General features: G+C 42.9%; 1 protein-coding gene across 4 annotated transcripts in view; it reads right to left on the reverse strand.

Moving 5' to 3' along the window:
* LOC147636629 (stromal processing peptidase, chloroplastic-like) overlaps window positions 1-12,576 on the reverse strand; it is a 118,901-nt gene that overhangs the window by 56,725 nt on the left and 49,600 nt on the right. For all 4 annotated transcript variants that reach the window (XM_086800075.1, XM_086800072.1, XM_086800076.1 and 1 more), the window contains exons 13-19: window positions 10,838-11,041; window positions 10,534-10,704; window positions 5,180-5,329; window positions 4,949-5,086; window positions 4,595-4,822; window positions 4,339-4,497; window positions 2,683-2,809 (exon numbers count right to left, since the gene is read on the reverse strand). In XM_086800075.1, the coding sequence (XP_086656201.1) occupies window positions 2,683-2,809; window positions 4,339-4,497; window positions 4,595-4,822; window positions 4,949-5,086; window positions 5,180-5,329; window positions 10,534-10,704; window positions 10,838-11,041 (1,177 nt within the window). The remainder of the gene's footprint in view (window positions 1-2,682; window positions 2,810-4,338; window positions 4,498-4,594; window positions 4,823-4,948; window positions 5,087-5,179; window positions 5,330-10,533; window positions 10,705-10,837; window positions 11,042-12,576) is intronic.

Raw genomic sequence — 12,576 nt, forward strand, 5'->3', positions numbered from 1 at the left:
GCCAATGAACCCTCAAACCACTAGACTGTCATAGATAGTCACTTGAATAGCAAACAATGAACCCTCAAACCACTATACTGTCATAGATCATCACTTGAATAGCAAACATTTAAAGGTTTTAAGGCAAACAATCATTACGGAAGCTCAACCAAGGGATATCCGTTTTGTAGATTTTGATAAAGCCCTTGAAACAATCACACAAGGACAATAAATTAGCTAATAGAGGCAGTTGGAATTGGACGGGAGAAAGAACGATAACAAAAATGAGCCAGATTTTAGCTCTCCCATTCAAAGTTTTCCAACCGAATCCTTTCTAGCACAATTCGTAAAGGGTCACTCTGTGAGGTACAGCCATAGCACACCCATCTCTACTGTCTTTCGCTTGGGACTCAATGGCAGACATAGTTCCCCTCTATCCAAACTGAATACATAAAGTCCTCCAAGCTGGCATCTTTGTACCCATATGCCCAATCAATAATCTTAAGCACTCACCAGCCAACTTTCTCCTGCCTGGAAATCGGTTCAATCTCATGGAAATTGTTTGATGATTTTTTTTCCGACTTACAATGCTTGCTTTTATGCATATGATTGTCCATCGGCTTCGGGGATGCCTGAAAGACTCAAAGATGAGCATGTGAAATGCCTAACATTATGTTTCAATTTTTAAATTTACAAGTAGGGCGTTTGTGTATGTGCAGCACGTGGTTATGAAACCGACTATTATTATTAAAGCTATTGACCTTAGTGTCACAAGCTACTAAGGTTCAAAGCTAAAAAAACACAAAAGAGAAGCGTTAAGGGAAATGCTAAGGAAAGCAAAGGAGGATAAAGCAGCCGGCCACCTCCATTTAACCACGTTGACCTCTTCTTCCACATTATCTTCAACGTACACACTTCCAGGTGGTACAAAAAGCTGCACACTGCTCCATGCTGTCAGATCGCGTTGTACGAACACCATATGGACATCTGTGTGGCCTTACGGACATGTATGAACTACATAGACATGCTCATACAGGGTGTGGAAACTGCAACATGGCTATTTGGCTTCAAAATGGCTGTTTTTAAGCGATTTTTATTTTTGTAGGACTGATTCAGCTGTTCAGACTGTTTTGCAACTCCTTAGGTGGATTCCGAGCCTGATTTAAGAGACTAACCGGCGTATTCATTTCATCTACTTTGTTGGGCACCCATGAAGGTGCTTATTTAGATTATTCTCTTTGTTGGTTGTTTTAAGGGCAACGCGTGTGCCATCGGTATATGTTCAGGCAGTTTGGACACTTGAAAAAGGTGCAAGGGCTGGTTAAAGGCTTGGTATAGTTAGTCAAAGACTTGGTACAGCTGGTCAAAGGCTGGTACACTTGGCTAAACTTTTAAAGACATGGTAGAATTGTTCAAAGGGTTTGAACAGCAGGGATTGTGGATGTGTGCTGTGGGTTAGTAGGCAGATGATAGGTTTTGATAAGGAAAGTGTTTTGTGCGAAGTGGACATGGGACTTCTTATAAGCAAACTAGGATCACTAATACCCGTAGACCTTGGGTTGTGTGGCCGGGATCTAGCCAACTGTCCACCGTGAACTCAGTGTGTGGTGCAGGCTGGAGCCTGGTCCGTCGAGCCCCTCATCAATGACTACATGGGTGAGGTCTACTTGCGAGTAGCACGAAAGTCCTTGGCAAGAGTAGATCATCGAGTTGTGACATGTTTTGATGGAAAGCTGGTGCTCCAGGTGAAAGTCTCACCAAGTGCCCATTGAGCTTTGTATTTGGATTCTTTTGTGGAATAAAGATCCCAGGAAGGGGAAAAAAAACGGGAAAAGAAGAAGGGAGGGGGAAGAGAGGAAGCGGGCGTGGAGTGTTATTATTGGCCCCTCAGTGTGGTGTACAGAGCACATGACACAACACACATACAGTTAAACTTGTTGGTTGTGTTGATGCTCCATTTTGCATCACGTGTGTGTGTGTGTGGTAAGTGTGTGTGTGGGAATTAAGTAAAGTTAAGATCCTGAGAGATTTCCACGACACTACCCGCCGCAATACATAAGCACGGGGAAGAGAGTGCCTCAACCAGTGGAAGGTAGCACTCTCCATGCTGGCCCTCTTTGAACCCATATGCATAATCAAGAATGTTAAAGCAGGGTGAAGAGGGTGCCCAAACCAATGGAAGGTGCCTCCTTGATCTCCTCTCCAATCTCCTTATCATCAGGCCAATCTTGCTCATTACTCTGTGAAACATCATTGTCGCATTTTCTCACTAGTGCCTCATTGTAGTCACTAGGCAAACTTAACATTAATCAATCTTGGCCATGTTACAAGTGATGAATTTAATAACTAGTGAATCCTATACCCATGCCCTAGTTTTTTATATCTTGACAGTTTCCATCCAGCTTTCTGTGCTTACTCTGGATCCACCTTTACACACACTTCGTATATTTCTTATTGCATGAAAAAAATCCCACCCACCACATTGGTAAGAAACAACAATCACACAGCCGATTCAGTTTTCTACATGCAATAGACCACTTTGCTCAAGGAAACAAAGATGTAACTTCCTTGAGGTAATCAATACACAATGTAATCTCTCCTGGAAAAGCATAGGCCAATGGCAGACATCAACTCGATAATCTTTAACTTAATGGTGTTTCTGTTAGAAACTAACTACATGGGTGTATTCAGTTCAGTTCTTACCTGTGGGGCAATCTGCAGACTGGACAAATGTATTCATGTCCCGGTCATCAGAAGTAAATCCCCATCTATTTGGGGCCGCACCAGCTATGTAGGCACAAGCTCTTTCATCTGTGTCTTTCAAAAACACCTACACAAGAATGAATATTTAACAGACAATAAACATGCATGGCCTTCACCACAGAACATTGTTTAAACCCAATGTCATATGGAATCCTCATCCCCTCTCATCAATTGCTTTCCTAGTAAGGAATCCATTATGCCCTATACATCAAACCTAGAGTTCCAAAAAAATGACTAGGCACAACACAACTTTACAAGGTTGTGGCATCTATCTTACTGCAAATTATAGAATGTTCTTTCTAATACGCCCACAAAAATCTGCATAATATGCTCATCTATTGGCTCCTGTTTCCATGGTTAGACACCAAAGCTATGGCTACTTGTGAGCCTAGAGGCTACACTACACCATGGACAGTAAAATAAGTATGCTGATAAAAAAATGTATCTTATACTGATGACTTCCATTTCTTCATTATGATTGGTTCAGGATGGCTGCTATGTATATATAGCCTTTATAGGATGAGCAAGGCATCAGTGCAAACACAACTTGCAATTATATTCATAGACTACATAGTGTATCCTGGACTGTGTTTGAGCTTTTCATTCCTCAGGCTCAACAAATTTCCAATGGCTGGATATAGGGGTATATTCATGTTCACGTGGGCTTTAGGACTTTTTTCAGTGCTGTTGGACAGACAAAACCCTTTATAATTACTACATAAGGATAAGGTTGAGTGGGTCATACGATATAGAAATCAATTCGACCTTGATCATTTCACTATGGCCAGCATTGCCTGTGCAACTTTATAACAAGGTATCCCTTATGTGAAGAATATGCCATGGTTGCATATTCGGCCCTATTATATGTGATGAAACTTAAAATCTCTTCATATACCTAGATGAATCCAGGAACATGCCCAAATTCACCTTTTAGGAACGTGCATGTTATATACTCATGGTAGTCAACCCACAAGACAATATAACTATCAACTCCATTATGCATAGTATGGACTAGATACTACGACATCCCCGCTAACATCATCAGTGCCCAATAGTGGGTGTAGAACTCTGTATCAAGATATGCTCTCACACACTCACTCCACACACACACACGCGCGCGCACACAAGAGCATATATTCACACAAAGCCCTTCGTACTGAGTTTCTATCAAACCTCCGGAGATGCTAACCACCTCCAATCTAGCACCAAAACCATAGCTGTTAACAAGACTATACTAGAACTAGAGGATGGTAATGTCTTCTCAATCCGTAAGTGTAGCTTTCGGTCAACTCTCCTTCAATGTGGAGATATCAAGGAGCTCTTTCTCTACAAAACTTTTGCTTGATGAAAACCTACACTGGAATCAATTGCTCCATAGTTGAGCATTTGGTTGATAACATAAACTTGTACTAAATGTTTTAAGATAACGGGCCCCAACATCCTCAGGCCTCCAAAAGACAACCTGAAATTACATATTATGGTATTTGAGCAGATCAAATCAAGCATACAGGAAAGGGTCGAAGTGCATAGAGCAAAAACAGGCCCTCAAAACAACCACCGTTGACCTCAGCTTTGAGAAGTCAGCACCAAACTCACCTTTTGATCCCTCAATCCAGGGTCTAGAGAGGGATTTATTGTAATGGGTTTCTCTTTAAACTCTGCCTTGGGATTGGTCCTTGAGACTGCAACTGTTCCAAGATAATCCAAGAGACAAGCCTCTATCTCACGCTCTGTAAAGTCCCCAACAATACTTACCTGCAATGCGAAGAAAACTGCCCTTATTTTTTTTACAAGCCACCACTCAAACGGTTCCTGCCTCCTATATCTGCCCACAAACTTGGACCTATCATACCTCCATGTTCTGAGTCACAAGCTGCTCCATAACAGCATCTTTCACAATGGGTAAAGTAAGCTTTTGTAGTGCCTGTGGTGAAGGCTCTATAAAACGTTCTTCTCCACCCAACATGGCCCGCATTAGACGATGAGCAGTAGCACGCTCCAGGCTCTTTGGCATCGCTCGGTAATAGGTCAAGTACAGCCGCTTTGCTCTATCCAAGGCATCTTCTAGCCATACATTGTGCTGCACAGTCAAAAGAAAGAGGAAATGAACACTAAATCATAGAATAAAACATCATTAGCATGGACCCAGGTTATGAGGAAAGACGGATATAAACAAGGAGCTAGCCAGTTTGAAGCAGAATAATACCTCAAGGACCATATGAAGCAACTCAAAAGTAGCACGCATGCCACCATCTCTAACGGTGAAATGGAAGTCCATGCATAGGAACTCCTCATCAGCTTCAAGCACGCAGTTGATCAGGTGACTAACACAAAACAGCTCCACCTGAAATTCATTGTCAACACCTTTTTTAGGAGTTCTAAAAAGCAACCTTAAAAGGAGCCAATTTTGCAAATAAAATCAAAAAAATAAGTATACCTGCTCACGAGCAAACCCACCAACAGTGCCACCCTCACTAAGGGTACGGACACCAATAGCCACAGCACCACTTGCATCAGCAGTTTCTCGTGCTCTTCCACCGGGTACAACGAGTCGCATTACTCCACCTTTTGCTTCATTTTTTGTCCTCTTCATTTTACAAAAGACAAAGGATTTATTGGCACATTATCAAAGGTACTTTCTGTTTGTTTTGGGAGGGGGGAGGGAGGGAGGGGATATATAAGCACAATGAAATTTGTACATTACTTCATTGACAAATAAATTTAAACTCAACCCAGCCTACACAAAATCAAGCAAAGCCAAATGTTTGGTTTCTTTTTTTTTTTTGGATCCTACACATCAACAGTTTTGAAGAACAACTAGAATAAAAAGCACAACCACAAGCCTCAAGCTTCATCACGATGAACACGTCTTTGACTGCATATAAGGCGGCTTTGTTGAGCTCAACAACTCACAATAGCCTCAACAGTAGCGAGCTCCACAGTAGCATTAACCACGACAGGCAGCAAACAACAGCATCTCATATGTAGAAGCACGAGTAGTACTGCTGGTCTTTAATAATCTGAAGCTTCTTCCAGCAGCGAGCGTTTTAGTTTTGGCACTTTCTAAAGCAGTAGAAAGAGCTTCATCCTCGAGCTCTTCTTCCCAACACCATCACCGCACCCTGCAGCAACGGTGCGCAGCCCACCATTCCGCCTTCCTTGACAAACAGAGGTTTGATAATTGATATGGTTTTTCTCTTCACAAATCACACCAAGTCAATGCAGAGAAGTCCTCTGCCTTGGCTCATGTGCCAAAAATTATTATGTATTTCCATTGCACCTCTAGAAAATCATCATGACTATTGCAAGCATGTTCATGTAGCTTATCTTTCCCAGCATTCGCTGGACACATCGACACTTCAGCAGGGCCTTTCGGCAACCTTGTGTTCCACGCAAATCTTTTCTTGTTTGGAGGCTCTTGTTTGAGCAATGACGGCTACAATGACACTAACTGTTTTAATCAAGGGGGAGTACAACTCTTATGTTTCAGTTGTGTTTGGATACCCTGCCCCAACCATGAGTGGAAAATGGTTGTAATCATGTGCATTTGTTTATGTAAAGAGCTAGTTTGGGCACTCGGACAAGCTACGAGCAAGTTGTAATGGCATGGCTCCTATCGCATATGTCCGTCATGTTCCCACCGAAAGTGTACGATTTGCCCGATGTTGTGAGGGTGGACAAGGTTTCGGGAAAGGCCATCACTGGAGTCAACCTGCCTAGTCTACCAAGCAGTGATATGACTAAGTAAGTGTATAGAGGCAAGCACGCATAAGTGCCAAGGGAATCCAATGCTAAGGGGGAGTGTTGGAAATTACAGTAATGGATGGTGTGTGATTAAAGGGGACGCACGAACCTTGAATTTGTGTGCATGTATAGAGGTCTATGGGGCCTTAGTCAAAGGATTATAGTGTGCAAAGGTCACCCCCCCCCTTCCCCCCTGCCCGCTGTGTGTAGGCGAGTGGGAAATTGAAAGCACCCTCGAGCACGAGGTCTCAAGTTTAATCCCAGCTAGCTGCAGCCGATGGACACCTTCTGCCTCAAAACAGAGGTCAGCATGGAGAGAGGCAGAAATCTTGACTGAATAGCAGGATCTCAACTTGGAAAAAAAAAACAGCACTCATCCCCCTTGCAGAGTTCATCAATGCAATTTAGACGGATCTTACTCACAGTCTGTAGAGCCATTGAAAAAACCATCAGGGTTAACTCCAAGGCCATGCATGAATGGAAAGAAACTTTTAACACATGTGAAACCCATGAACCTTCTTGTCTAGAGGCACAGATGGTAGCATATGGCACTATAGCACCCCCCCCCCCCCCCCCCCCTCTTCTAAAACAAACACACACACACGAAATCTCCAACCCAGATGGGCTAACCATGGAGGGAATCTCATCCCCTCGAAGCCTTTTGCTTCAGCAGAGGGTTTCTGTTAGTTTTATCTGCCAATCATTTTTGGTGATAGTAGGACCTTTCCTCAGAAAAATAAGGAAAAGAAGACACATCCTCAGGAACAAAATGAGGAAACTGCCACTTAAGGTGTTCCACATATACCCAAGTATCATCATGAACTGACTTACCTTCCGTAGCCTTTTTTTAATTGAAAGCAAACCCATGGGACGTCATAGACACCATATTTTGTAACAGAAAAACATCTTTTTTTTTGGAGAAAGGAGAAGACCATAGCCCTACAAGAAAAGCATCTTGCTACAAAATTATGGTAAAAAAGTATCGTACCAAATACAGACCACCTCTCTCTGTCAGTTAAGCACCAAGGTTGTCCGTGGGGAAGACCCAAACCCTTTGATTGAGAGCATTTTCCTCCTTACTATCATCCTAAGAACATAACAGGCTATGCACCTAACTTTGCTCTCATGGCACCACCGCGAATCCCCTAGTTAATCGATAGACATGATTTGTGAAGTCATTAGAGTACAGACACTGATTCACCTCCCAACCATATACCTCAAAGAGCTCCTCTCTAATTAAGCTCATAGCCGCTCACGCTTAAGTCATAAGAGAGCGCAACATGGAATCTGGATTTTTAGATAGTGCGCTTTGTGTCCCATACGACTAAAGGTGCACCCAACTGACCAGACACTTGGTGCTAGATCAGGCGAGATGCTAGTCCATTACGTTAATGTCTACAACCTCCTTAGAGACAGCACTTCTTTACTGGAGTTTCTTTATTATTGTGCTTTTCTCCATTATAGTAGCCTTGGCCCTTATTGATGGATGAAGTAAAAACTACTATAACCAATCAGGGACCGGAGCGATAGACAGACACTTCAAATACGAGACAGAGCTATGAAAAACACAGCGGAAGAACCATAAACAATATAAAAACACTGCACTGAGCCAGGACGGCTGACCCCCCTAGCAACTTCTTCATTCAGATAGAAGCTTTTACAAGAAGACAAGGTGCAGGTACAGACTTGCACCGGATTTTCCACAAAGCGTCAACAAGGCTTTTGCCCAGATAACTATCAAGGACCAAGATACAAACAACACCAAAGGCTGTCCAAAACAGTCCCCAATCACGGCCCATTGTACAGCCAGATCTGTGTGTAAAACAGCAACTCAGAAAACACAGGCAGTCATCACACATGTGGCTGTTGTACAGCCAGTTTGCAGAGAGAAAAACTGCTGCTGCTGTTCATTCGTGTGGAAGTACAGCTGTTTGTACAGACAGCTCTAGGGCAGCCCCAGCAGAAAGAGAAAACAGCAACTATCGCATGTGTACGGCCAGTGCACAGGAGACAAAGAGAACAACCCAACTGCTGCTGTGTACGACCAGCACTAACTGCTGTACGACCAGCGCACAGAGGAGAGAACGAACTGTACGACCAGATCCTGAAGAGAGAGAGAGAGAACTATCGGCTACTGTACCAGCTGTACGGCCAGCGCACAGGGGAATGGAGAGCAGCTGTAGACGGCCAGCAGGTGCATGCACCTGATGATTCCAAGAGAAGCCTCTTCCAGATTATAAAGTCAACCAGCCCTACTTTTGGCTTGTGCTTTTCCTTTTTTTGCCAAAAGTGGCTTGGCTGTCAAAAATAGCTGCTTTTATGCTTTTCCCAAACTTGCTTCCCAAGTTTTAGCTAGGCGCCTCTTTTTGTCCACCTTTCCATGCCCAAAATAATAATATGGCCAGCCCTTCATTAATGATGTGTGAACAAGGACTTATAAGCATTATAAGTCACTTTGATAAATAGAATCACATGCCTCATGCTCTGTAGCCATCTTTCAGGCCAAACTCTGCCAATAGATGCTTCAGCTTTCTTATGTGGAAAAATCCTCGTTCAACAACTTGGCTCTGCTCTGCTCTGTATGTGAAACACTGGCCAAGACTGGTGTAGGGACCAAATGATGACATCTACGGTGCAAAATTTGGTATCATGACTGATCATGAAAGTAATGGACTTGCAATCAGCCCAAGCTTCGAATAGGAAAGACAAGCTAAGATGCTATAAGAATTTGCTTATAAAATAAGGTTAACATGATAAATGAACCTGAGTTTTACTCAGTATCATTAAGAATTCCATTGATGTGAATATGGTGGATTAATTTCTCCTAATGCTACACTTCAAGTTGACGATACAATCTTCTTTTGGGCTTGTAAATTGAAGAGGGGAGGTCCCGAGTCCAAATCCCCACAGGCTCCAATTGGTATTGTGGTCACTTGTTGTAATTCCTTCCTTCGGGCAGTAAGACAAAGCCGTCTCCAGGCAGGTACCAAACTGCAACTGCAAAAGGAGCTACTTAAAGAGGAGGGGGGGACTACTAAACAGGATAATTCAAAGCCCCTCCAAAGTGAGCATAGGATATCTAACAAAACAGGCTAGTGGACTGCAATCAGCTCAACTAGACAGTAATCTCTAAAATAGGCAAATGAAGAATTTATACTAGATACTTTCAAAAGGTTTGATTCCATCACCCACTTCTTAATAGAGTCCCCAGGCAGCTGATGAGTTTTGAGACCACTCAGTACCTCCTCTATTGTTGTTATGCCATTGACAATAACAAGATTTTAATGGATCACGTTATATTATGGCCTCTTTTACAAGTCCTGGCAGGAAAAGGTGCCAGTAGCCCAAAAAGGCCACACACAGAGCAAAGCTCTTTATCTCTTGGGACTGGGATTCGAGCAACACTCCACTTGGGCATTGTTGCACTCTTCGAAAAGCAATGTTGGCCACTGCAAACAGCATGTGTTTGGAAAACTAGATACGTTCAAAAGATTTGATTCCATCACAAACTTTTTAATAGAGTCCCCGCGCAGCTGATGAGTTTCAAGACGGCTAGGTACCTCCTTCATTGTTGCTATGCCTTTGGTTTTAAAAAGAACAAATTACTAGGTGACATTATGGCCTATAAAAGTCCTGGCAGAAAAGGTGTAACTCCAGTGACTGGCCAAAAAGGACATACAGAGCAAGCTCTTTATCTCTTGGGACTGGGATTCAAGCAACACTCCACTTTGGCATTGTTACACTCTTTCAAAACCAAAGGTGGACCACTGCAAACAGCTTGTGTTTGTAAAACAAAACAAATCTGGGCTATCATTGAAATGGAAAAATTATCTACAGTGATCTATTATACCTGTGGATAAACATAGTGACACACTTATCGAGGATCAGATCTTCCAAGAGAACAGATAAGCAGATTGAGCAAGCATGAGAGAGATTCTGTGCTATCCTAGACAGTTTACTCACTGGACAGAAAAATTTATGTTTGGGAGGAGAAACTATCTCCAAGGATCCCGACATTATCAATGTCTGAACTTGATTTCCTTTTACCTTATAGTTCACCCGAATGCCATTAGAAAGTTTCCTTTGGACAATTCCAGTTGCCTCATCAAAAACTTTTAAGCTTTGTTCCGTCTCACTTAGACTAACGAAGTCTGGCTTGTGCTCCTTCTTTAGCTCCATCAGTTTTGACTTTGAGATCAATTGCTTGGGGACCTCCAGCTGCAAAAGGTTCCACCATTTCTTGTTGTCAAATCTTCCTCATAAAATCAAAACACATAATTCTAGCTCGCATGGTTATTTGAATACCACATACAATACAAGTTGCAATATGAACATACAAAGTCAGACGCACCTCTGGTTCAGGAATAAGAGGTTCACCTAATCCCTCTTGCAATGCAGCCAAAATATCTTCAGAAGTGATAATGAAGTCTGCATCTTGATCCCCATCTTGATGAATGGTCTTCGGAACACAAACAACAATGGCAGCTGGCAAAGGGGCAGACCGCTTTCCAAAATCAGCAACATACTCAAGAAGTGATGCACCAATAGCATTTACCTGCATAACCTCCAGATTAAGTAATAGGATATAGGATCTCTCTCTCTCTCTCTCTCTCTCTCTCTCTCTCTCTCTCCACATGCTCCACCACCATCGAGCTACCTTTCCACGTGACATAGCTGAGGGAGACCTCTCGGCCATACTCATTAGCCCCATGCTTGATATTTTGGAGAGTGGTATACCATCTAGTCGGAACTGATGTTGCTCTCATGTTTCTATGTTCTTAGTATTCCATGATGAGTTTCCATGGACAGTTTTGTATCACCCCAGTGAGATAGCTATGTTTATGTTTTCTTTCTGTTTTATTTTCCATTCCATGATGAGATATACCATGGACATTATTGTGAGACGCTTAATATATCTTTCTCTCTCTCTCTCTCTCTCTCTCTCTCTCTCTCTCTCTCATCTTAGCTTTCAGTTTTTAGCTTTAGTTTACTATTGCTTTTTCTTATTTCATCCATGACAAGATTTTATGGACACTATGTACACATCATTTTGGTCTCATAGACCCTTTGGGTCTTTTGAAGACGTTAATATAACTTTCTTTCTTTTTTTCTCTCTCTCTCTCACATATACATGGGGGCATGCATGAGCTGTTGATACACAAAGGGATGTCCCATTCAAATAGCATGACCTGTTTCCCCCATGGAGGCAGCTCTACCACCCTGGACTACTTGATGGAAATTCATGCTCTTATACGACATATCCAGGAATTCATCGTCCCCCCGGCCCTCCCCTCAGCTTCACCATATCCTGCCCCACTCTAACACTCACCCCAGACCCCACCCCCCCACATCCACTTATATCATGATCGGTCTACAGCATTGATCATTTATTCTGCCATACAGCCAACCTCGACCTCTCATCACCACTCCCATCCATCACAGCACACCTCACATCTACTCTGCACAAACCAGACCAAGCTAGCTTCCTTGACACCCTTATAACATGTTGGGTTAGGCTTAACCGTAATGTGCATGAAATGGGGGCAGAAAATAGTAGAGAGAGAGAGAGAGAGAGAGAGAGAGAGAGAGAGAGAGAGCAACACAATTTGGAATGCATTAGAATGAAGTACCAAGCATAATAATAAAATGCTGTCCATATGGTGTCCTTTCACGCCGCCGCGGGGGGGGGGGGGGGGGGGGGGGGGGGGGGGGGGGGGGGGGACTCTTCAATATATAAGGTAAAAAGTGCCCCTTATAAGCCCATGTTCACACCTACCACTACCACTATGAGTTTTCCTACAAATCCCCCATGTAGTGATAGTGTGAATATGTACACGGAATGGGAGTAAGCTCAAAGCTTTGCAGAGAGCTTCAACAAAATTCTCTCTAGGTAAGGCCTTACTAAGCAAATCTGCAATGTTCTAATGTGTAGGACAATAAACCAAACTGATCTCCCTTGCATGTACCCTCTCTCTGACATCATAATAATGTATATCTATGTACTTGGAGCGAGCATGGAAGACTAGATTCTATACTACAACCATAGCACTCTGACTATCAATGAGATGGGAGTGGGTGTCTGCTGACTCC

This window comes from Cibotium barometz, chromosome 7, assembly GCF_041138505.1.
Source record: "Cibotium barometz isolate CiBa-2024 chromosome 7, ASM4113850v1, whole genome shotgun sequence".
In the NCBI taxonomy this organism is placed as follows: domain Eukaryota; kingdom Viridiplantae; phylum Streptophyta; class Polypodiopsida; order Cyatheales; family Cibotiaceae; genus Cibotium; species Cibotium barometz.